Source organism: Nomascus leucogenys, chromosome 14, assembly GCF_006542625.1.
Source record: "Nomascus leucogenys isolate Asia chromosome 14, Asia_NLE_v1, whole genome shotgun sequence".
Classification (NCBI taxonomy): domain Eukaryota; kingdom Metazoa; phylum Chordata; class Mammalia; order Primates; family Hylobatidae; genus Nomascus; species Nomascus leucogenys.
This window is the reverse complement of record NC_044394.1, coordinates 38891270-38911377: the sequence shown is the minus strand read 5'-3', so window position 1 is coordinate 38911377 and position 20108 is coordinate 38891270. Positions and strand designations below refer to the sequence as shown.

The 20108-nt window shown below is 57.3% G+C and overlaps 1 protein-coding gene across 2 annotated transcripts in view; it reads left to right on the top strand.

Moving 5' to 3' along the window:
- Positions 1-20108, top strand: part of MYO15A (myosin XVA) — a 71440-nt gene that overhangs the window by 9726 nt on the left and 41606 nt on the right. Inside the window, exons 2-17 of one of the 2 annotated variants that reach the window (XM_030826871.1) lie at positions 209-4000; positions 6072-6154; positions 6757-6820; positions 8110-8219; positions 8553-8627; positions 8837-8927; positions 12572-12577; positions 12989-13092; positions 13218-13281; positions 14195-14308; positions 14964-15125; positions 17481-17594; positions 18185-18243; positions 18331-18454; positions 19324-19419; positions 19855-19986. In XM_030826871.1, the coding sequence (XP_030682731.1) occupies positions 236-4000; positions 6072-6154; positions 6757-6820; positions 8110-8219; positions 8553-8627; positions 8837-8927; positions 12572-12577; positions 12989-13092; positions 13218-13281; positions 14195-14308; positions 14964-15125; positions 17481-17594; positions 18185-18243; positions 18331-18454; positions 19324-19419; positions 19855-19986 (5163 nt within the window). In that variant the 5' untranslated portion in view covers positions 209-235. Of the gene's footprint in view, positions 1-208; positions 4001-6071; positions 6155-6756; positions 6821-8109; positions 8220-8552; positions 8628-8836; positions 8932-12571; positions 12578-12983; positions 13093-13217; positions 13282-14194; positions 14309-14963; positions 15126-17480; positions 17595-18184; positions 18244-18330; positions 18455-19323; positions 19420-19854; positions 19987-20108 lie in introns of those variants that run through there. The other variant, XM_030826872.1, reaches the window with a different exon arrangement.

Here is a 20108-nt window from a genome sequence, read left to right as displayed (position 1 = left end):
TCAATGTCTTCCTCTGTGAAGCTGAAGTGACCCAAGGGCTCCTTTCATGGGGTTGAGCCAGCTGTGGCCCAGGGAGGGCCTAACCAGGATGAGCACTGATGTTGCCATGACGACTCCGAGGACAGAATGTTTCCCCCAGCACAGGCCTCACAGGCAGGCTTCCCCATTCCGGTAAACAACACCCACGCACTTTCCACTACTGCTCTAGGGTGAAACCCAAGGCGCTCTAAAGGAGATGAATTATGGATCCGCCCTCCCGGAATCCTGGCTCGGCCCTCCCCACGCCACCCGGGGCCAGTCTGGTCTGCTCCCAGCCCGAGGAGGCCGCGTGTCCAGCCGCGGGCAGGAGACCGAGCAGGTCCCTGTGTCCCGTGACACCGGCCCCAGGCCCGGTAGAGAGCAGGCAGCCACCATGGCGAAGGAGGAAGATGAGGAGAAGAAAGCCAAGAAAGGGAAGAAAGGGAAGAAGGCACCGGAGCCGGAGAAGCCCAAGCGGAGCCTGAAGGGGACGTCGCGGCTGTTCATGGGCTTCCGCGACCGTGCACCCAAGATCTCCAAGAAGGGCCAGTTCCGCAGCGCCTCGGCCTTCTTCTGGGGCCTCCACACCGGCCCCCAGAAGACCAAGCGCAAGAAGAAGGCCCGCACTGTGCTCAAGTCCACGTCGAAGCTCATGACGCAGATGCGCATGGGCAAGAAGAAGCGGGCGATGAAGGGCAAGAAGCCGTCCTTCATGGTGATCCGCTTCCCAGGCCGCCGTGGCTACGGCCGCCTGCGGCCGCGCGCCCGGTCACTCAGCAAGGCGTCCACGGCCATCAACTGGCTCACAAAAAAGTTCCTCCTCAAGAAGGCCGAGGAGTCGGGCAGCGAACAGGCCACAGTGGACGCCTGGCTGCAGCGCTCGAGCTCCCGCATGGGCTCCCGCAAACTCCCCTTCCCGTCGGGTGCCGAGATCCTGCGGCCCGGGGGCCGGCTCCGGAGGTTCCCCCGCAGCCACAGCATCTACGCGTCAGGCGAGCCCCTGGGCTTCCTGCCCTTCGAGGACGAGGCCCCGTTCCATCACTCGGGCTCCCGCAAGTCGCTGTACGGGCTTGAGGGCTTCCAGGACCTGGGCGAGTATTATGACTATCACCGCGACGGCGATGACTACTACGACAGGCAGTCACTCCACAGCTACCAGGAGCAGGAACCCTACCTGGCGGGCCTCGGCCCCTACAGCCCGGCCTGGCCACCCTACAGCGACCACTACTACGGGTACCCACCCGTGGACCCCTACGACTACTACCACCCCGACTATTACAGTGGCCCCTTTGATCCGGGGTACACCTACGGCTACGGCTACGACGATTACGAACCCCCATATGCGCCCCCGTCGGGGTACTCGTCTCCTTACAGCTACCATGATGGGTACGAGGGCAAGGCGCACCCATATGGCTACTACCTGGATCCCTATGCGCCATACGACGCGCCATACCCACCCTATGACCTCCCGTACCACACTACCTACGATGTACCCTACTTTGATCCCTACGGGGTCCCCTACACCGTTCCCTATGCCGAAGGCGTCTATGGCGGTGGGGATGAGGCCATCTACCCCCCCGAGGTGCCCTATTTTTACCCGGCGGAGTCGGCCTCGGCCTTTGTGTACCCCTGGGTACCACCGCCCATCCCGTCGCCCCACAACCCGTATGCCCACGCCATGGATGACATCGCCGAGCTGGAGGAGCCAGAGGACGCGGGCGGGGAGCGTCAGGGGACCTCCTTCCGCCTGCCCAGCGCCGCCTTCTTCGAGCAGCAAGGCATAGATAAGCCCGCCAGGTCCAAGCTGTCCCTCATCCGCAAGTTCCGCCTCTTCCCGCGACCCCAGGTGAAGCTGTTTGGGAAGGAGAAGCTGGAGGTGCCCCTGCCACCCTCTCTGGACATTCCTCTACCCTTGGGGGATGTGGACGAAGAAGAGGACGAGGAGGAGCTGCCCCCGGTGTCCGCTGTGCCCTACGGCCACCCTTTCTGGGGCTTCCTCACGCCGCGCCAGCGCAACCTCCAGCGCGCGCTGTCGGCCTTCGGGGCCCACCGGGGCCTGGGCTTCGGCCCGGAGTTTGGCCGCCCAGCGCCTCGCCCTGCCACCTCGCTGGCGCGGTTCCTCAAGAAGACGCTGTCGGAGAAGCCCATCCCGCGGCTCAGGGGCAGCCAGAAGGCCCGGGCGGGCGGCCCTGCGGTCAGGGAGGCGGCCTACAAACGCTTCGGTTACAAGCTGGCTGGCATGGACCCCGAGAAGCCCGGCACGCCCATCGTGCTGAGGAGGGCCCAGCCGCGCGCTCGCAGCAGCAACGACGCGCGCCGCCCGCCCGCGCCACAGCCCGCGCCCAGGACCCTCTCCCACTGGAGCACGCTCCTGTCTCCGCCCGTGCCCCCGCGACCCCCCAGCCCCGGGCCCCCCCCCGGGCCGCCGCTCTCTCCGGCGCTCTCAGGCCTGCCCCGGCCGGCCTCGCCCTATGGCTCCCTCCGCCGCCACCCGCCGCTCTGGGCCGCCCCAGCACACGTGCCCCTGGTGCCGCAGGCCAGCTGGTGGGCCTTCGTGGAGCCCCCTGCCGTGAGCCCGGAGGTGCCCCCCGACCTATTTGCCTTCCCCGGGCCCCGACCCTCGTTCAGGGGCTCCCGCCGGAGAGGGCCAGCCTTCGGCTTCCCCGGGGCCTCCCCACGGGCGTCGCGGAGGCGAGCCTGGTCACCCCTGGCCTCGCCCCACCCCTCGCGGAGGAGCCCGCCGGGCCTCGACTACTTCTCACCCTTGGTGCCCCCGTCGCCTCAGCTGTCCTTGCGCACGGGCCCCTTCCAGCCGCCCTTCCCGCCCCCCGCCTGCCGGCCCCGCTCGCTGCAAGAGTCCGCAGCCCCACGCCGAGCCGCTGGGCGCCTGGGCCCACCCGGCTCTCCGCTGTCGGGCTCACCCAGGCCGCCCTCACCGCCCCCGGGGCTGGGCCACAGCCGGCGGCGCTGCTCCCTGAACCTGCCCTCGCGCCTCCCGCACACGTGGCGGCGCCTCAGCGAGCCGCCCACTCGGGCTGTGATGCCGCGAGTGCACCCGCCCTTCCAGCGACCGCCCAGGGCTGGGGCCTGGGGGGCGCCCCTGGAACACCGGGAGAGCCCACGAGAACCCGAGGACTCAGAGACGCTCTGGACCGTGCCCCCACTGGCCCCCAGCTGGGACGTGGACATGCCTCCCACCCAACGCCCACCCTCCCCCTGGCCAGGAGGTGCAGGCAGCCGCAGAGGCTTTTCCAGGCCACCCCCTGTGCCGGAAAACCCCTTTCTCCAGCTCCTGGGCCCTGTGCCATCACCCACCCTGCAGCCTGAGGATCCAGCTGCTGATATGACCAGGGTCTTCCTGGGCAGACACCATGAGCCGGGGCCTGGACAGCTCACCAAATCAGCTGGCCCAACTTCTGAAAAGCCTGAAGAAGAGGCCACCCTGGGGGACCCCCAGCTGCCAGCAGAGACCAAGCGTCCAACCCCAACACCTCCCAAGGATGTCATCCCCCCCAAGGATGCCCTCCCAGAGCAAAAGACATTAAGGCCCAGCCTGTCATACCCACTGGCTGCGTGTGACCAGACCAGGGCCACATGGCCACCATGGCACCGCTGGGGGACACTGCCCCAAGCCGCAGCCCCCTTGGCACCCATCAGGGCCCCAGAGCCCCTGCCCAAGGGAGGTGAGCGGCGCCGGGCAGTCCCTGGGCGTTTTGCTGTGGTCATGCCTCGTGTGCAGAAGCTGAGCTCTTTCCAGCGAGTTGGGCCTGCAACCCTGAAGCCTCGAGTCCAGCCAACCCAGGATCCCAAGCTGAGAGCCTGTAGTCTTCGCTGGTCCTGCCTCTGGCTTCGGGCAGATGCCTATGGACCCTGGCCACGAGTACACACCCATGCCCAGTCCTGCCACCTAGGCCCTGGAGCCGCCTGCCTGTCCCTTAGGGGCTCCTGGGAGGAGGTTGGCCCCCCAAGCTGGCGGAACAAGGTATGGAGGCACAGATTACAGGGAGGGTTTGAGGGTTCTGGCCTAGGAAACAGGGCAAGAGAGACAGACTGAGGAGCCCTGTGCAACCTTGGAGAGAGGCTGCTTGCTGGGGCCTCAGTCTCTGGGTCTGTAAGTTGGGGAGAACAGCCTGGACCTCCCAGAACCTCTGGAGGGTTGAACAAGAGGATGCCCAGCACAGGCAGGCACAGGACAGAGACGTGGGAAACTGCTTCCAGGTCACTCTGGGGAAGGATCTTTGTTCATATTCGGCTTGGGCCCTGGGCAGCCCTGCCCTGATCCAATCTGGATGACAGGTCTGGCCCTTAACTTCCTCTCAGAGATTTTGGCCAAGCCAGATGTGAAACTGCTGGACATGCCTATCCATCCTGTTCCACCGCACATCCAGGTCTGTGCGGTTCCTCCTGCCTCCTACTGACCCACCCCCAAATTAGAGCCTCCTCTTTCCTCAGGTTTTTTGCTGCCCTTTGAAGTCCCCTGGGCTGCAGGATTCTGGAGTAGGTCAGGGTGAGGGGCTCAGGATCCAAACTTCCAGACTCCTCATTGCACAGAGGGAAAACTGAACCAGGAGTCCTTCTGGAACCCCATGTGGGGTGCAGGGTAGGCAGCCCTTCGGAGGGGTGCCCAGCCCATGCCTGGCTGCCACATTCAAGGTGGAACTCGAGCCTGATGCTGGGTGGCCCTTGGCTGAGGTGTGTGGTCACTGGAGCCTCTCTCGGGATGCCGGGGTGGTGGGCGGGGCAAGCAGGGGCAGTGGGTGCGTCTCAGCCTCTGCAGACCGTGCCTGGCAGAGCAGGCAGCTAGCCGGGCCCAACAATGGCAACTGGGGCAGCCTGGCTGCTGGGGGGGCCCTGGCCCCGGCGGCGGGTACCCTGCGCTGTGTGGGCTGCAGCGTTGCGGGAGCGGGGCGCAGGGCGCCTAGGGGTGAGGGGCAAGGATGCCTGGGCCCTCCTCACCCTGGAATACGTGAGTGGCTGAATTATTCAGGGTCTGCGGCTGCTGGCAAGCACGTGGTCAGATGGGTGGGCAGGAGGCCAGGGCCGAAAGGGTGATACCTGCTGTGCCCTACTTAGCAGTCCAGCGACAGGCATGCAGGGCTCCCTCCTGGTGTCCTCTTTCCTCGCCTGCTCAGGGTGCAGCTGGGATTGGAAAGGCTGAGGGTGTACACGTATGTGCTCCCAGTCATGTGGATCCTGTGCAGGCCTGCATGCCTGAGCATGTGTGCAAGTGTGTACCACGGCCAAATGACAAAAGCTAGTGTATGAGGTCTGAGCAGATGTGGCATCCCTGGGGGTCAGGGTTGTTTGCCCACCCTCTGCCCATGTGCACAGACGTGTGCACACAGAGGAGACCCTGCAGCCCAAAGGTGGCATCAGGACTTCCATTCGCCAGACCCTCAGGGTAGGGAGGGACCCAGCTGTGTGCCCAGATGTATGTGCCAAGTGGACAGGTAGAGCATGTGCCTGCACACCGTGTGCCTCCAGCCAGGCCCTACAGGCCTGCGTATGTGCCCACAGGCCTACAGGAACACCTGTGTGCCTGGGAGTTGTATGAGCTGTAAATGCCATTGAGTGTGGGTGCATATGCAGGTGTCCACACATTTTCCCCGGGATGAGCATGGGGGTGTGGTGCTAAGACAGTCTCCATCTCTGCTCTCCTAGAGGCCCCATGCACCAGGTCACAAGTGTCCTTTGAGTTGTCACACAAGCCAACATGTGGGGTCTGCTGGTGCTGGAAGAGCTGCGGTTGGGAGGGAGCTAGCCCGTGCACCCATGTACCTGCACATGCCTTTGGTCACCCCCCCAGGGCAGGACACTTGGGAGTTCATGGCAGCGCCTGCCTGGGCACTGAGGGCATGCGTGTGTCTCATGTGTGAGGGTCGCATGCAGGTTCTGGGGGCCACAGCATTCTGTAATGAGGAGACCTGCAGGACCCACCTGGCCTTGGGGTTCCCTCTCCAACAATGGTAGCAGGCCCCAGGTATGACCAAGCCAGGGGCCAGTGGGGGAGGGGGTGCCCTTCAACCTGCAGACACAGCCTCTCTCTCACACAGATGCACTCCATCCGCAACCTGCCATCCATGCGGTTCCGTGAGCAGCACAGGGAGGATGGTGTGGAGGACATGACGCAGCTGGAGTGAGTGGGCAGGGCCGGCGGGGTCAGCAAGGGGTCACCATGGGGTCCCCACCCTCCCAGCCAGAGGGGCTCCTCCTGCAGTTGCCTCTCACCTCCCAGGACATTTTCAGAGCCTCAGTCATGAAGTGTCACAAAGACTAAATGTGGTGTGCTTTGTGAGTTAGATGGACTTTGGTTCAAATCTTAGCCCCACCACTCACCAGCTGGCAGATGTTGCACAAATCACTTTGTTTTTCTGCATCTCAGTTTCTCATCCACAAAATGGGAGTGGGATGGCTGTTGTGAGGATGCCAGCACATTGGAGGTACTCAAAACATGAGGGCTGTGTTGGTCAGCATCATTATCTAATCACGGTGATTACATAAGAGTGTCCCCCAAACCCCCAATGAAGTAGGTACAATGATTATCATACCCATTGGACAAATGAAGAAACAGGCACAGAACGGGGAAGTAATTTGCCTAAGGTCTCTTAGCTGGTAGGTGTCAGAAACAGGACTTGAATTCAGGCCTATCTGATCAAGGCACTGCACTGAGTTGGGGAGGGAGACCCATGCCAGAACCAGCCCTGGGGGCACTGACGGCTTCTCTCTGTGCCCTTCTAGAGACCTCCAGGAAACCACTGTGCTGTCCAACCTCAAGATTAGATTTGAACGGAACCTCATCTACGTAAGGCCTGGGGCTGGCCCTGCCCTGGGCCTAGGTCAGGAAGGCAGCTGCCTCCTGGGGCTGGGTGGGATGCACAGATTTCTCTTGTGGGCCCTAGGTCCCGTGGCCTCTGCCTAGAATGCCAGAGCCTGGAACTAAAATCTGAAGTCTTAAAACAGTCTTAGAATGGTGGATGCCAGAGGCCCGGCACGGTGGCTTGTGCCTGTAATCCCAGCACTTTGGGAGGCCGAGGCAGGCGGATCACGAGGTCAGGAGATCGAGACCATCCTGGCTAACACCGTGAAACCCCGTCACTACTAAAAATACAAAAAAAAAAAAAAATTAGCCAGGTGTAGGAGGTGCACCCGCCGGGGCCAGGGCCCCCCCAGCAGCCAGGCTGCCCCAGTTGCCATTGTTGGGCCCGGCTAGCTGCCTGCTCCGCCAGGCACAGTCTGCAGAGGCTGAGACGCACCCACTGCCCCTGCTTGCCCCGCCCACCACCCCGGCATCCCGAGAGAGGCTCCAGTGACCACGCACCACAGGAGGTGCTGTGTCATGCAGCTACTTGGGAGGCTGAGGCAGGAGAATGGCGTGAACCCCAGGAGGCAGAGCTTGCAGTGAGCGGAGATCGTGCCACTGCACTCCAGCCTGGGTGACAGAGCGAGACTCCGTCTCAAAAAAAAAAGGAAAAAAGAAAAAAAAATGGTGGATGCCAGAGGCAGAAAGCTGGAGACAGAGAATCCAGAAATATGTGACACCCCCACCACCTGGGACCTGACAGATTGAACTTCCAGAGTCCTAGAATCCATAGACCTGGACCCCAGAGTGGGGATGGCCAGAGGGGTCGGAAGGGAGCCTCTGAACTGAGAATGACAGAACAGAGGGCCAGGGGCTCAGTGCCAGTGTGGAAGACAAGGACACCCAGAAGGGCTCTGGCCACATCAGGATCCCCTGAGTTCCCCAACTCCTCACTCTAGGCAGTGGAGGTTTGCCCTCAACAGGAGCCAAAAGTTCCTGGAGCCTGGGCCCAACCTTGAACAAATGAAGTAGGCAGGAGCCCACCCAGGATCATGGCTGTGGGGTTTTGCTCACTCCAGACTACTCTCAGCTCAGCCTGGTGCAGTGCCTGAGATTCCACTGCTAGAGCACACAGCCCAGCTAGCTGGTAGAGGGCTCTAGATGGGAATCCTGAGTCCAGACAGCCAGATATCTGTCCAGATGGAAACGGAGCCAGGCTCCCAGCGTAGGGGAGGGAGGGTCATAGAGGTCTGCAAGGAGCCATGACACTGAGGCCACCGTTTGCCCAGCAGACATACATTGGGAGCATCCTGGTGTCAGTGAACCCATACCAAATGTTTGGAATCTATGGGCCGGAGCAGGTGCAGCAGTACAACGGACGGGCCCTGGGAGAGAATCCCCCGTGAGTGCCTCAGGGGGGCTGCCCTGGGGTCTCTTGGGCCCCTCTTTCCCTTGCTCTGGGAGCCTGGATCCTGGCTGCACCTCAGCCATGAGTCAGAGGTAATGGGGAAAGGCAGCCCACCTACTCAATCTGACAGTCTCTCCCCAGGCAGGGCCGCAGCTACAGGTTGGAGGCCACTGTGGTTCAGACCAGGATGGGGGTGGAAGCATTCCCCCAGCAGGGTGAGGGGTGGGCAGGGTTGGCTGTTTGGTGGATACAGATGCTCCCTGCCCAATCCCTGGGAGGTTTGGGAGCTTAGAGGCAGGGGCCAGCTCTAATGACCTGTCTCCCCAGGCACCTCTTTGCTATTGCAAATCTCGCCTTCGCCAAAATGCTGGATGCCAAACAGAACCAGTGCATAATCATCAGGTGAGTGGGCTGCCTTTATGTGGGGGATAAATGGGGGACCTTAGGTAGCAGGCCTGCATCTGGCCAGAACTGCTGTGGGACCTTGGAAGATTGCCTGGTACCTCTGGGTTGGCCCAGCATACATATCCTCTTGCTTCATGATGGGAGTCAGGGTGCCCCAGAAGAGGCAGTGAAAGGTTGGAGCTCACTCTGCCCCTTTGCTCGGTCAGTGGAGAGAGCGGCTCTGGCAAAACTGAGGCCACCAAGCTGATTCTGCGCTACCTGGCCGCCGTGAACCAGAAACGGGATGTCATGCAGCAGGTGAGTCTACCTGTCTCCCCAGGACCCTAGGCTGAACACCCTTTGATAAGCACACCTCATGTACTCCCCAAGAGGCAAGGCTCCTTGGCCCACCAGGAAGATGAGGAGGCTGAGTTCCAGAAGGGGGCCTTGCCCAGGGCTGCTTTTTCTGCCACCTGTCCCAGGGGTGTGCCTGAGGGGTGAGAGTTCCTGCCTGCCTGTGTTTCTGTGGCAGCTCCTGGTTCCAGCCCTCCGGGTCCAGTTCAGAGTGGAGACCACATAGGGAAGGGGAGTCCACATAGGGAAGGGGAGTCCACACAGGGAAGGGGAGTCATCCCATCTCTCCCGCCTGGCCTCACCTTCCTGGTCATGGCCCTGGGGCCACCATATTCTCACACCCAGAAGCTATGCATCCCCCAGCGGTCAAGAGGCAGGGCATGCGTGAGTGTGGGTTAGGGGTGGGGTGGGGGAGGCAGTAGATGCCAGACCAAAGTCTGCAGGATTGGAGCTTTGCTGACAAAGACAGTGCTAAGCCCTCTGAGCCTGAGAATGGTAGAACTGCATCCGTTCCCTCAGTAAAGGTCTACTGAAGAGCTACTGTGTGCCAGGCCCAGGCTAGGCACTGGGGAGGGGTAGCGGCAACTCAGGCAAATATTGCCGCTCATGGGAACTTCATTCTAGTGGTGGCGGTAGGAAGAAAAAATATATATATATATATACACTTATATAAGTAAATTATGTGTATGTGAAAGGGTAGGTGGTGAGTTGTGGAGGAAAAAAGTGAAGAGAAGGGTGATGAGTGTTGGGGGTTGCAATCATAAGTGTGGTGGTCAGGGTAGGCTGTACCGAGAAGACAAGAGAGTGGGCTCTGGGAATGTCTAGGGGAACAGTGAAGAGGCAGAGGGAGGGGCGCCTGCAAAGGCCTTGAGGTGCAAGCAGGTTGGGTCCAGGTACAGGTCAAAGCCAGCCAGCAACCTACAGAGAAGAAAGACTTGGGTGTGAGAGGGAGAACTGTCGGAGGGTGACCCCAGACATTCAGTCTGAGCCACAGGCAGCACGGAGGCAGGCTGGGCAGTGGAGGAGGAGCAGGTTTGTTGAGAAGAGGTGTCTGCTAGGCATCTACACAGAGATGGCAGGGAGGTGATGGATGCACCACCAGCCTGGAGCTCAGGAGAAGGTGGGGCTGGCCTGCCAGCTCGGACTCCAGAACCACAGACCCAGACTTCCCCAACCCTGGGGCCCACAAAGGTTTGCACATGGCACAATGTCCTAGCCAGGGGCGAGCCCAGCAAGGTGATCCTGGGGGCGTAGATGGGGGCTGCTCAGGCTTTGCAGTCAGGTTCCAGCCTGGCCGGGCCCCCTCTGATGCCTGCCTTGGCCTGCTAGGCTCTCCCATCCCAGCCCAGGCCGCCTGATGACCAAACAGATCATCCCTTGCTCCAAGCAGTTTTCAAAACCTTTCAGGTCAGACTTGTGGAATGACTAGGTAGGTAGGCAGGGAAAGAATTAAGTGTACCTTGTGCACCTCCTGTGGCCAGGCACAGTGCTGAGTTCCTTCAGTTATCGTCACACCGGAGCTTTACGACAACCCTGGGAGGTAGGTACATTTGCATCCATTTATAGATGGGAACACTGAGACATAAGAAGGGAGGAGTGAGGTGGTGCAGGAGCTGAGATTTGCAGTCCATGGCAGAGAGCTGTCAGGGAGGACGGATGGAGCTGTGGATGTGGCTGAGTCTGGGAGTTTCTGTGTGCCAGGCACACAGAATGTGTGAGGATATGCCTGCCAGCTGTGATGACCATGGGGCTCCTTTCCTAGACATGGCTCTTCCTTCCTCAGTTAATCAAACAGTCCGGTTCAGTTTTAGGCATGGCTGGATCCAGAATCTTAAACAATGTCTCTTGTCTTGGCTCCACCCTCCCCCATGTATAGGCATCATCCTCAATCTGCCTCCCATTGGTCAGCAAGCTGACACCATAATGATCAACCCTCCCAACATTTCAGAATGAAACATTCAGAGCTCCGTCTCACTGGGCAGGTTTTGGTCATATGTCCTCACTGGAACCAATCACATAGCATAGGGAATGCTCTGCCCTGACTGACTGAGGCCTGGAACACAGGTTCCTCCCCTCTGGTGTTCACCCACTCCATCTGCTGGCTTTATGCCCTGCTGTATGCTGGGCACCAGGAACAGAGAAGCAGCCAACCTGTCCTCAAGGGCTTCCCGGACTAAGGGATAGTACACAGGAAAGCCCAAGCAGACCTTGACTCATTGAGCAATCACAGGCCAGCCCCCATCCCTCTCTGGACCTCAGTTTACTCCTTTATGCAATGGGTGCAGTATTTCCTGGACTAAATGGGACAGATGGAGGGAACTGGCCCCATTTCCAAAATTACAGGTATTGTTTCTGTGGTGACTGGACCTCCTTTGCTTCTTCCCTAAAAGATTACCCTGAGGAAGTGCCTCAGCTGAAGAAAGTGCCACATACACACTAGGCCCATGCTCATCACTCCAGTGGACTCTGGAGTCCCTGGGCATGTCATTTCACCTCTCTAAGCTTCAGTTTCCTAATCTGCAAAACGGGTGATAGTACCTATCTCATGGGATTGTTAACAATGGCATTATTAACAATGGCATTATCAGGGCAATGTGTCTGGCACACAGTAGGTGCTTAAATAGGTGGGAGCTTGTGATCAGCCATGGTCACCCCTGGGCAGCTCTGCCCATGAGATGCTATTCCTTTTGTTTTGTTTTTTTTTTTTAGACAGTCTCACTCTGTCACCAGGCTGGAGTGCTGTGGTGCGATCTTGGCTCACTGCAACCTCTGCCTCCCAGGTTCAAGCAGTTCTCCTGCCTCAGCCTCCCAAGTAGCTGGGACTACAGGCACCCACCACCACGCCTGGCTAATTTTTTGTATTTTTAGTAGAGACAGGGTTTCACCATGTTGGTCAGGATAGTTTCGATCTCCGGGCCTCGTGATCTGCCCACCTCGGCCTCCCAAAGTCCTGGAATTACAGGTGTGAGCCACCATGCCCAGCTGATGCTATTCCTTTTTCCATCCCTTTAGCAGATATTTTTTGAGGGCCTACTAAGCACCAGGTCCGTGTAGATGCTGGGGACTCAGAGATGTGCAAACAGTAGATCCGTGCCTGTGGGATTTGACATTCTAGCGGGGAGACAGACAATGCCCAAGAAAATAAGAGAGTTTGCCAATGGGGCTGAGGGCTACCGGAGAGAGAATTCTGGTGGCCTTCCTGTGAAAGGTGAGGCGGGTGCGGGGGGGCATGCAGGTGCGTGGGAGCAGTGACTTCCAAGCAGAGGGAACAGGAGATGCCAATGGTCAGAGGCAGGAGTGGGCCTGGGTGTCAGGGAACAGTGAGGAAGGCCAGGGAGGATCCTTGGCTGGTGGTAGGCATGGGGGTGGGGAGAAGAGGACATCCCCAGAGCCGTTTGGAAGGCAGATTCAGCATATTTTCATACCTTGGAGACCCCATGGCAGTCCCCAAGCCTGGACCCCTGGGGTCTCTGAGCCTCACAGGTGTTTACTAGTCCCTCCCTGGTCTAAGGCTCCTAGTCTCCTGGAGAGGGAGGTGGTCGGTCCTGCTAGTGACTCCATTCTGTTCTTGTCTCTTTCTTTGTCCTCCCTCCTGGACGCTCTTGAAGATAAAGGTACTCAGTGTGTGTGTATGTGTGTGTGTGTGTGTGTGTCTGGGAAAATGTGTGTGGATGTGCCTGCTCCTGTGTGGGTGGAGGGACAGACAGGAAAGGACATCCAAAGGCCTGTCCTGGGCGGGGCTGAGGCTTGTGGTCAGGGGCTGCCGTGGGGGGCCACAGAGGCTGGAAGGCTGGGAGAGGGAAAGCATGGGGCTTGCTGTGTGGGAGTTGGGCAGCATGGGGTGGGAAACACTGGGGGGCACTGGAGAGACCTCAGGATTCTCTAGGAAGCCCACCTCTGGTCATCCCTCATAAAGGGAGGTCCTTGGGAAGGCTCGTGTCTGGGTGTCCCCAGCTATGCCCCCCACCCAGGCCCCCAGAACAGTGCCTAGCCCCTCAATTCCCACATCTCCTTCTGGAGTCCAGATCCTGGAGGCAACACCCCTCTTGGAGTCCTTCGGTAATGCCAAAACCGTCAGGAACGACAACTCCAGCCGCTTTGGGAAGTTTGTGGAAATCTTTCTGGAAGGGTGAGTTGGGACAGTGGAGGGCCTCCCAAAAGTCTTGCAGTGTCTTCCATGTCCTGCCACAGCCCCTCGGAGCCAACACCAGCCCTCCTACCCCCACTGAGAGCTGACTGTGCTCCCCACCCCAGGGGCGTGATCTCTGGTGCCATAACCTCCCAGTACCTGCTTGAGAAATCCAGGATCGTGTTTCAGGTGGGCCACCCCCTCCCAGGCCTCTGTGTTGGGCAGGGCGGGGGTGGGAGGTACAGATACTCAGAGCCTGGCCCCTGGTGGGGCTAGGTAGATGTCAAATTAATGAACGAATACATGCGTACATGTGTACATGTGAGCCCAGGACCTCCCCTCCCCAACCATTCTCCAGCCACAGTGGCTGCTCCCTGCCCCACAGCACACAGGCACACTCCTGCCAGGGCCTTTGCACCTTCTGTTCCTTCCCTCAGGAGCACTTATCCCCTGCTTGGTCAAACCCCTCACCTCCTCCAAGTCTCCCCTACAATTTCACCCACTCAGGAAGCTCCCCATTTAAAAACGCAGCCCGTCTCCAACCCATCAGAACCCCCACCCCGTCCACTGCTTTATTTCTCTCCAGTGTACTTTTCCCTGTCTCATATATTTTATGTTTTAAGCAGTGATTTGCTGAGTGTCTGTCTCCCTAGCTAGCAGGTGGGCTCCATCAGGTCAGGGGCTTCTCTCTGCCTTGTTCCCCACTATGTCCCAAGGGCCTAGGACAGGGCTTGGTGCGCAGGAAGTGCTCAGCCATCAAGAAGCTCTGTGTGTGCACATGTGGGCTATGGATACACATGTATCCAGGTGTGTGTGGCCGGTACACATAAGAGAAGACGGGTCCCTTTTCTCTTATTTCTCCTAACCAAATAAAATCCCACCAGAACCCTCTCAAACTTCAGTCATACCAGGGCACCTCTGCTTCTGCCCTCAGCTGCAGCTGGCACCAGGCTGGGAGCCTCACCCATCACAGAAGCACATGTTCTCATCTGCAGCCCACTGTGTGCATGTGCATTTGTGGGCAGGCTTGGGCTTGTATGTGTGCCTGGGGGTCACCTAGGTAGGTGGCTCCGTTCTCTGTGCCCACCTACCCATTCTACAGGCCAAAAACGAGAGGAATTACCACATCTTCTACGAGTTGCTGGCCGGGTTGCCTGCCCAGCTCCGACAGGCCTTTAGCCTGCAAGAGGCTGAGACCTACTACTATCTGAACCAGGTGAGTGCCAGCAGGCATCCGAAGGCCCCTGGCCCTGGTCCTCCCACCCCGACACCCCTGGATGGGCCTTGGGAGCCGAGTTGTGAGTGATGGAGTGTGAAGGTGATGGAGATTTGGGGAGGGTGAGTTTGGATTTAAGACATCTCATGGCAGTGAGGGGGACCAGGAGTCTTCTGGGTCCAAAGCGGAAGCAGGAAAGGCCTACCTGACTTCATTTCTCTGGAACCTGGAAAAGAACCAACCAGTCTAGAGTTTCTACACTTCCTCTCTCTGTGCCTCAGTTTCCTCACCTGTAAAATGGGGACAACATAGTACCACTTTGCAGGGATGTAGTGAGGCTTAGATGAGGAAATGCATGTAAAGAGCTTAGCACAGGGCCTGGCATGCAGTACATGCTCAGTAAACACTTACTACTCTTTTCATTACTATCACTGGGCAGCTGCAAAGGTCAACAGGTGACAACCCCTGCCACACATTGCACTTAGAATCTGTGAACTCCGTCCTCAGCCCTGCTCAGAGCCTCCGTGCCCATGAGAGTGGAATGAGAGCTTGAGTGACCAGCTCAGGCCACACTGCTGGTCAGGGCAGAGCAGGACCTGGAGGGCTCCCCAGCCCCACCCAAGCTCCCTGACCCTCAGCCTCTGCCCTCATGCAGGGTGGAAACTGTGAGATAGCAGGAAAGAGCGATGCAGATGACTTTCACCGGCTCCTGGCTGCCATGGAGGTGCTGGGCTTCAGCAGTGAAGACCAGGACAGCATCTTCCGCATCCTGGCCTCCATCCTGCACCTGGGCAACGTCTACTTTGAGAAGTATGAGGTGAGGGGACGCCACAGCTTGCCATGGGGCCCGCACCCTCTGGACTTGGCCGTCTTTTCCAAGGCCTTCTCTGTTTCCCTTTCAGATTACACTATGCACACATCACTTGTTCCTGTTTTTTTCTTTTATCCTTTGGGGTTGTTCATCTTTTTCCTCTTTTCCTTTGGGGTTGTTCATCATTTTCCTCCTTACATATATTAAGGAAATCAGCCCTTTGTGTCTGATATGAATTGCAAATATATATTCCAGTTTGTCATTTATGTTTCAACTTTGTTTACAGTGTTTTTTGGTGGGTTTTTATTGGCAGGGAGGGGTCTCACTCTGTCGCCCAGGCTGGAGTGCAATGGCGCAGTCTTGGCTCACTCCTGTTGGCTCACTGCAACCACCGCCTCCCAGGCTCAAGCGATTCTCCTGCCTCAGCCTCTCGACTAGCTGGGATTACAGGCACACACCACTACTGCCCCACTAATTTTTGTATTTTTAGTAGAGACAGGGTTTCACATATTGGCCAGGCTGGTCTTAAACTCCTGACCTCAAATGATCCACTGGCCTCGGCCTCCCAAAATGCTGGGATTATAGGCATGAACTACCGCGCCCAGCCCTTTGGTGTTTATTTTATTTTATTTTATTTATTTTTATTTATTTATTTTTTCTTTGAGATGGAGTCTCGCCCTGTCACTAGGCTGGAGTGCAGTGGCGCAATCTCAGCTCATTGCAACCTCTGCCTCCCAGGTTCAAGTGATTCCCCTGCCTCAACCTCCTGAGTAGCTGGGACTACAGGTGTGTGCCACCACACCCAGCTAATTTTTGTATTTTTAGTAAAGATGGGGTTTCACCATGTTGGCCAGGATGGTCTCGCTCTCTTGACCTCGTGATCCGCCCACCTCGGCCTCCCAAAGTGCTGGGATTACAGCCGTAAGCCACCGTGCCCGGCCTGTTGGGTTTTTTATGCAAATTGTTTTAAAATTATTTTTAGATCGTTCATTTATCAATCTTTTCTAGTATATTTAAATTTTTTTTTTTTTTTGAGACACTTGAAATTTTAAACTTTTTTTTCCATTTTTGGAGAAACTTCCTAAAATTGTAACAGCCTTCTTCCGTAACTTTTTCTAAGACCTTTTATGGATTTTGTGAGTTTTAAAAAACATTTAAATCTTTGATCCATCCAAATTTATCCTAGTAAGGTGTGACGTAGGAATCCAACTTTTTTCCCAGATGGTTACTCAATTGTCCTAATTTCTTGATTTGAAAAATACATCTTTATTAGCTGGGTATGGTGGCTCATGCCTGTAATCCCAACATTTTGGGAGGCCAAGGCAGGTGGATTGCTTGAGCCCAGGAGCTTGAGACCAGCCTAGGCAACATAGCAAGACCTCATCTCTACAAAAAAATTATTTTTAAAAAGAAAGAAAAATACATCTTTGTCATGTGCTAAGTTTATATACACATTTATGTCTAATTCCAGACGTTCTACTGTGCTTTGTTAATCTATTTATGCACTGTGCCTATGACTACACTGGTTTTTTTCTTTTAATCGGCCTTTTTTTCTTTTTATTTCTTGAGACAGGGTCTCACTCTATGGCCCAGGCTGGAGTACAGTGGCACTATCATAGCTCACTGCAGCCTCAACCTCCTAGGCCCAAGCAATCCTCCTGCCTCAGCCTCCTGAGTAGCTGGGACTACAGGTCTAGGTCCCATGCCCAGTACATTTTTTAGACAGGGTCTCACTATGTTGCCAGGCTGGTCTTGAACCCCCTGCCTCATTTGATCCTCCCACCTCAGCCTCCCAAAGTGCTGGGATTACAGACATGAGCCACCGTGCCCAGACTGTTTCTGTTTTTTATTTTTCTGAGACGGAGTTTCACTCTTGTCGCCCAGGCTGGAGTGTAATGGTGCAATCTCAGCTCACTGCAACGTCCGCCTCCTGGGTTGCAACGATTCTTCTGCCTCAGCCTCCTGAGTAGCTGAGATTGGCTATTTTATTTTATTTTTTTAAGTTTTTTGAGACGGAGTTTCGCTCTTGTTGCCCAGGCTGGAGTGCAATGGTGCGGTTTCGGCTTGCCACAACCTCCACCTCCCGGGTCCAAGCAATTCTCCTGCCTCAGCCTCCTGAGTAGCTGGGATTACAGGCATGTGCCACCACCCCCAGCTAATTTTGTATTTTTAGTAGAGACGGGGTTTCTCCATGTTGGTCAGGTTGGTCTCGAACTCCTGGCCTCAGGTGATCCACCCGCCTCAGCCTCCCAAAGTGCTGGGATTACTGGCGTGAGCCACAGTGCCCGGCCCTGTTTTTCATATGAACTTTAAATTTAGCTTATCTAGTTCAAAGCACATTCCTGTTGGTATTTTGCATAGACGGATGCACAGGAGGTGGCCTCAGTGGTGAGTGCCCGGGAGATCCAGGCCGTGGCAGAGCTGCTGCAGATCTCCCCTGAGGGCCTGCAGAAGGCCATCACCTTCAAAGTGACCGTGAGTCTGTGGGCATCTGGCCTTCGAACAAAGCTTTCTACCAGGGCCTGGACAGAGCTGCCTTGTGCCGATCCTTTGTGGGCACCTCTCCCTCTCTCCTGCTCTCTCTGTCCCTGGGTCAGGCATGGAGGGGAGTAATTTCAGACCCCAAAGACATTTCAGATTCCAGTCTCAGACTGTTGCATAGGCTGTTTCCTCTACCTGGAATGCTCTTCCTCTTTTCACACCTACTCATCCTTTAAGACCCTATCCAGGTATCCCCTCCTCTAAGAAGCCTTCTCTAATCTTTGGCCGGGTCAGTGCCTCCTCTGGTCTTTCACAGTCCTAGGCCCATTCTCCCTTCCCACAGTTGATCTCATTGTATCTGCTGATGCCTCTGTCTCCCCCATTAGACCTGCAGTCCCCACCACTACCAGCATTGCCAGGCAGAGTCGGGGTGGGGGCAAGGGTCTTCCTGCCTAGTCTCTGTGTGCATAGTCACAACATCCCTCCAGCCTCCCTTCCCCATGATCCCACTCCCTTAGTCCCCTGGGGGCTTTCTGGAGGCAGTGGCCAGCCTGACGTCACTCAAGGGCTGTGCCCCTCCCTAGGAGACAATGCGAGAGAAGATCTTCACGCCCCTAACTGTGGAGAGCGCTGTGGATGCCAGGTGAGGCTGCGCCTTCCCCTGCCTGAGCCCCAAGGCCCAACACCCCACTACCGTGTCCTGCTCACACCAGCACCACCTCTGCTTCAGGGACGCCATCGCCAAGGTCTTGTATGCACTGCTGTTCAGCTGGCTCATCACCAGGGTCAACGCGCTGGTGTCCCCAAGGCAGGACACGCTGTCCATCGCCATCCTGGACATCTATGGTTTCGAGGTGGGGCCGTGTAGGAGGCTGAGGGTCGGGGGACATAGGCAAGGTCTCGCCTCCCTCAGGCATCTCGGGCTGCCTTTCCCATCCCTTTCTGTGCCTGCAGCAGGTGCCATCCTCCCTTCATGGACCCCTCCCTGTCACCATCTCCCTTGTCTCCTTCCATTTTCTTTACTCACCACAAGTACTCCCAAGGCCTCTGGGCCAGGCCCTGTGCTGGGCAATACCAGCTGCCCAGAAAGGACCAGCCAGGGCCCTGCCCTTGGGGAGCTTCCAGGTGAGGCTGGGTGGGGAAGGCTTCCTGGATGACGATCAGACACTCCTGAGACCCAGCAAAGGCACTGTAGGTGCAGGGAACAGAATATGCAAAGGCTGGGAGGGGTGGTGGGTCACGAGGTCTGGGAATGGACTTCATGTGTGGGGGGTGACTGTTGTGCCAGTGCAAAGCAAAGGAAGTGGCGAGGGACAGGGCAAGATCACCATGCAGCCATCACAGGCACTCACGTGGCACCTGTTATGTGCCAGGTGCTGTTCAAAGCACTTTGTTAACTCACGTCATCCTTACAGCAACCTTGTGAGGCAGGTACTGTCAATATCCTCATTTTACAGATGGGGAAACTGAGGCATGGGGCTGTTATTCAAGGTTATGTAGCTAGAAAGTGGCAGAGCCACAATTTGAACCCAGGAAGAAGGCCCCAGAGCCTTGGCCTTCAGCCACTGCCTGTGCTGTCAGGACAGAGCCTGTCAGATTCTGTCTGTGAGCTAAGGGTCTGTGGCTGAGCTCTAGCTTTTTGAAGTTGCCACCAGGGAAGGTAGGGGCAAACAGGCTGGTGGCCAAGGAAGGACCAGTCCCAGCTCCCCCATCCACCTGGCAGGACCTGAGCTTCAACAGCTTTGAGCAGCTGTGTATTAACTACGCAAACGAGAACCTTCAGTACCTTTTCAACAAGATCGTCTTCCAGGAGGAGCAGGTGTGTGGGCCCCATTAATACTCTTGTCCCTATCTTGACTGGCCAGTGGACCTCCTTGGAGACAGATGAGGATATACTGGTTGTTTAAGGTCAATTCTGACATCAGCAGACAGTGGAGGGAAAGGCATTCTAAGCTGGGGACCAGCCCATGGGAAGGCCTCTGTTCTGGAGGGAAAGGTGCTGAGGTGCTGTGCTCAGAGAGGAGTCCCCCTGGGGGGGGTCCTTCTTCCCCTCTACTGGGCTGTCCCAGGCAGAGGGAGCAGCAGGACCCTGAGTTGGCTCATGCTGCCTTATTAGGGGGTGAGCTCCCTGTTCTGGGAGGTATGCAAGCAGAGGTGCTGCTGGCCAGGCTCCTTCAGATTCAACCTGGGAGGGACGGTGGATGGGCCCTGGACAGTGATGGGAGGTTGAGCTCCTGCTGCCCACTGCCTGCAGGAGGAGTACATCCGTGAGCAGATCGACTGGCAGGAGATCACCTTTGCTGACAACCAGCCCTGCATCAGCCTCATCTCACTTAAGCCTTATGGCATCCTGCGGATCCTCGACGACCAGTGTTGCTTTCCCCAGGTGAGCCGCAGGCACTGTGAGCCTAGTCAGGTCACAGATCTCTCAGCCTCGTGTCCTCAGCCCACCCTGACTCCATTCCTCTCTGCTCTGGCCTGAGGCGGGCAGTGGGGGGTTGGAACACC